The 2,212-nt window shown below is 53.8% G+C and overlaps 1 protein-coding gene across 1 annotated transcript; it reads right to left on the bottom strand.

Annotated features, from left to right (window-relative positions):
* Positions 1 to 1,143: 1,143 nt before the first annotated feature.
* Positions 1,144 to 1,930, bottom strand: LOC124657533 (leucine-rich repeat extensin-like protein 3). The gene has a single exon (XM_047196074.1). The coding sequence runs from the start codon at positions 1,837 to 1,839 to the stop codon at positions 1,144 to 1,146; it is 696 nt and encodes a 231-aa protein (XP_047052030.1). The 5' UTR covers positions 1,840 to 1,930.
* Positions 1,931 to 2,212: the final 282 nt, after the last annotated feature.

The following is a 2,212-nucleotide window of genomic DNA, read 5'->3' as shown; positions in this document are numbered from 1 at the left end:
ATGTTCCTCCTCCACAGTCTACATCCATCAATGAACCTAAGAAGCACTTAATGTCGACAGCCTGATACTCGTGCACACCAATTCGCTGCACGTCAAATCTTCTGAAAGTAGAAATGACAGTGAATAACTACAGCTCTGACCAGCAATTCAAATCTTCTGCTTAGCAGAGAATCAGTAACTAAAGAACTGGCATCCATTTGTCATATTTCACTATCCAGCCCAGTTTTCAGTCAAATTACAAAAGGGAGATTACAATGTGCTGGGCTAGAAAGCAACACAAGAAGCATGATTTGTGTAGCACCATTGACCTAACATCTAGTAGGAAATACTATGAGGCGGGGCCTGTTACTGCTAATAGGTCATGCAATTTGTAGTTCGTGCAACCTGCAAAGCCTATTCTAGTCATGATAAACAAATGAAACCCATCATTATTAACAAGAGAAAAGGCAAAAACTAAACGGCGATGTATCACCAAACATCCTTTACAACCCATGTGAGCGAAACTGGATGGCCCATAGCAAATACACCAGAAAACAAAACAAATGTCCACATCAAACCAGAAATCGAAGCCCATTTGTGGTCGCCTACTAACGAAATCTATAATGGAGCACAATCCAAATACACCAATCAGTCAAACAGGACCAGGTCTGAACCTCAATTCAGATATGCACCAAGCTTTAGACCAGAGCAGCTTCGAAGCTCAAACCATACAAAAAGGATAAGCTAGTGCAAAATATTTCCAGGAGGAGCAGCCAAGCAGAAATGAGTATCATAATCATATAAGCTTTAGATATCATAGTATCATAATCATCATCCATAACATGTCCTAGACAAATTCCGCATATAAAGATTCTAGCTTTGGGTTTTGCCACTACATATTGCATACAAAAAAAAAAGAATTGGGCAAAGATGAACAAGGCATCCCGTTGTGAAGCGCAGCAGCATGTTCCATATACACCAGCAAAATATTAAGGTAGGTAAGGTAGAACGCGCTAGAAAATAGTGAAAAAGAATAGAGCTTTCGATTTGAAGGCGAAGCAAACACATTGCGGTTGTTGTATGGCCGCTTCGTCTCCTTCCCCTCGCCAGATCTGTCCTAACCCTGGGCCATATCTACACAGCAGCGGCGGTGGCGGCGGGAGGTCACTGGTCGCGGACGCGGGGGCTGGTGGCGGGCATGGCGACGCCGGGCGACGTGGGCGCCCGCGGCGAGTGGAGGCAGCCGAACCCGAGCGGCGACGTGGGCACGTGGATCGGGGACGGCATCCCGCGGAGGCGGCGCATGTAGGCCGAGATGGGGGACTCGGCCGACATGCAGACGGAGGGGAGCGCCGGGAGAGGGGAGAGGCCGGGCTGAGCCGGCGCCGGCGCCGTCGCCGGCAGGATGGGCGGCGGGCGGGGCGGGGCCAGCGGCGGGGGACGGATGCGGTGGAGACGGGACGGGATGGCGGAGAGCGGGGGTGGGGGTGGGGGAGGGGCCATGAGGGGGCGTGAGGGGGTTGGGGCGGCGAGGGGGGTGGTGGTGGCTGGGGGTTGAGGCGGGAAGATGTGGGAGGGGGAGCCGGTGAGCTTCTGGACGACGTCGCGGAAGTTGGACTTGTCGATGTTGTAGACGGGGGGCTGGGGCGGCGGGTGGTCGATTGGGGCGGGGGCGGAGGAGGGAGGCGGGGGCGGGGCTGGAAGAGGTGGAGAGAGGCGGGAAGGCAGCGGCGGCGGGGGAGGAGAAGGTGCTCTCAGGGAGGAAGAAGAGGAGGATTGCTTGGAGATCTTGTAGGAGGCTTTGTTGAGGGCTTTGAGGGCGGCGGCGGTGGAGGGCGGTGGGAGGTTGGACTTGTCCATGACCAGACCACGGCCGGCGGAAGGGGGGAGACCGGGACCGGGGAAGAGGGAGGGAGAGTGAGGGAGGGAGTGGGAGATGGGGGATTTGGGGGAGTGATGAGAAAGAAAGGAATGGGGATGGGATCTTCTGCGGAAGGCAAAGCAAAAGAGAGAGACGAGTGGGCAGTGGCTGAGTTGATGATTGGATGCTGGCTGCTCACGACTCGGGCCGTCCACCATTTCGGCCCCCAAAACGTTTCGCACGCCAAGACGCCAATCGATATGGGAGTATTTTTTCTTGCTTTTCTTTTCTCCGTCCAGAGGCCATGCCAGGTTTTTTTTTTTTGAACAAGGTAGGGTTCAAAGACCCTAGAAGCTGCTAGTATTAAACAGG

This window comes from Lolium rigidum, chromosome 1, assembly GCF_022539505.1.
Source record: "Lolium rigidum isolate FL_2022 chromosome 1, APGP_CSIRO_Lrig_0.1, whole genome shotgun sequence".
NCBI lineage: Eukaryota > Viridiplantae > Streptophyta > Magnoliopsida > Poales > Poaceae > Lolium > Lolium rigidum.
This window is presented reverse-complemented; position numbering and strand designations above follow the sequence as displayed.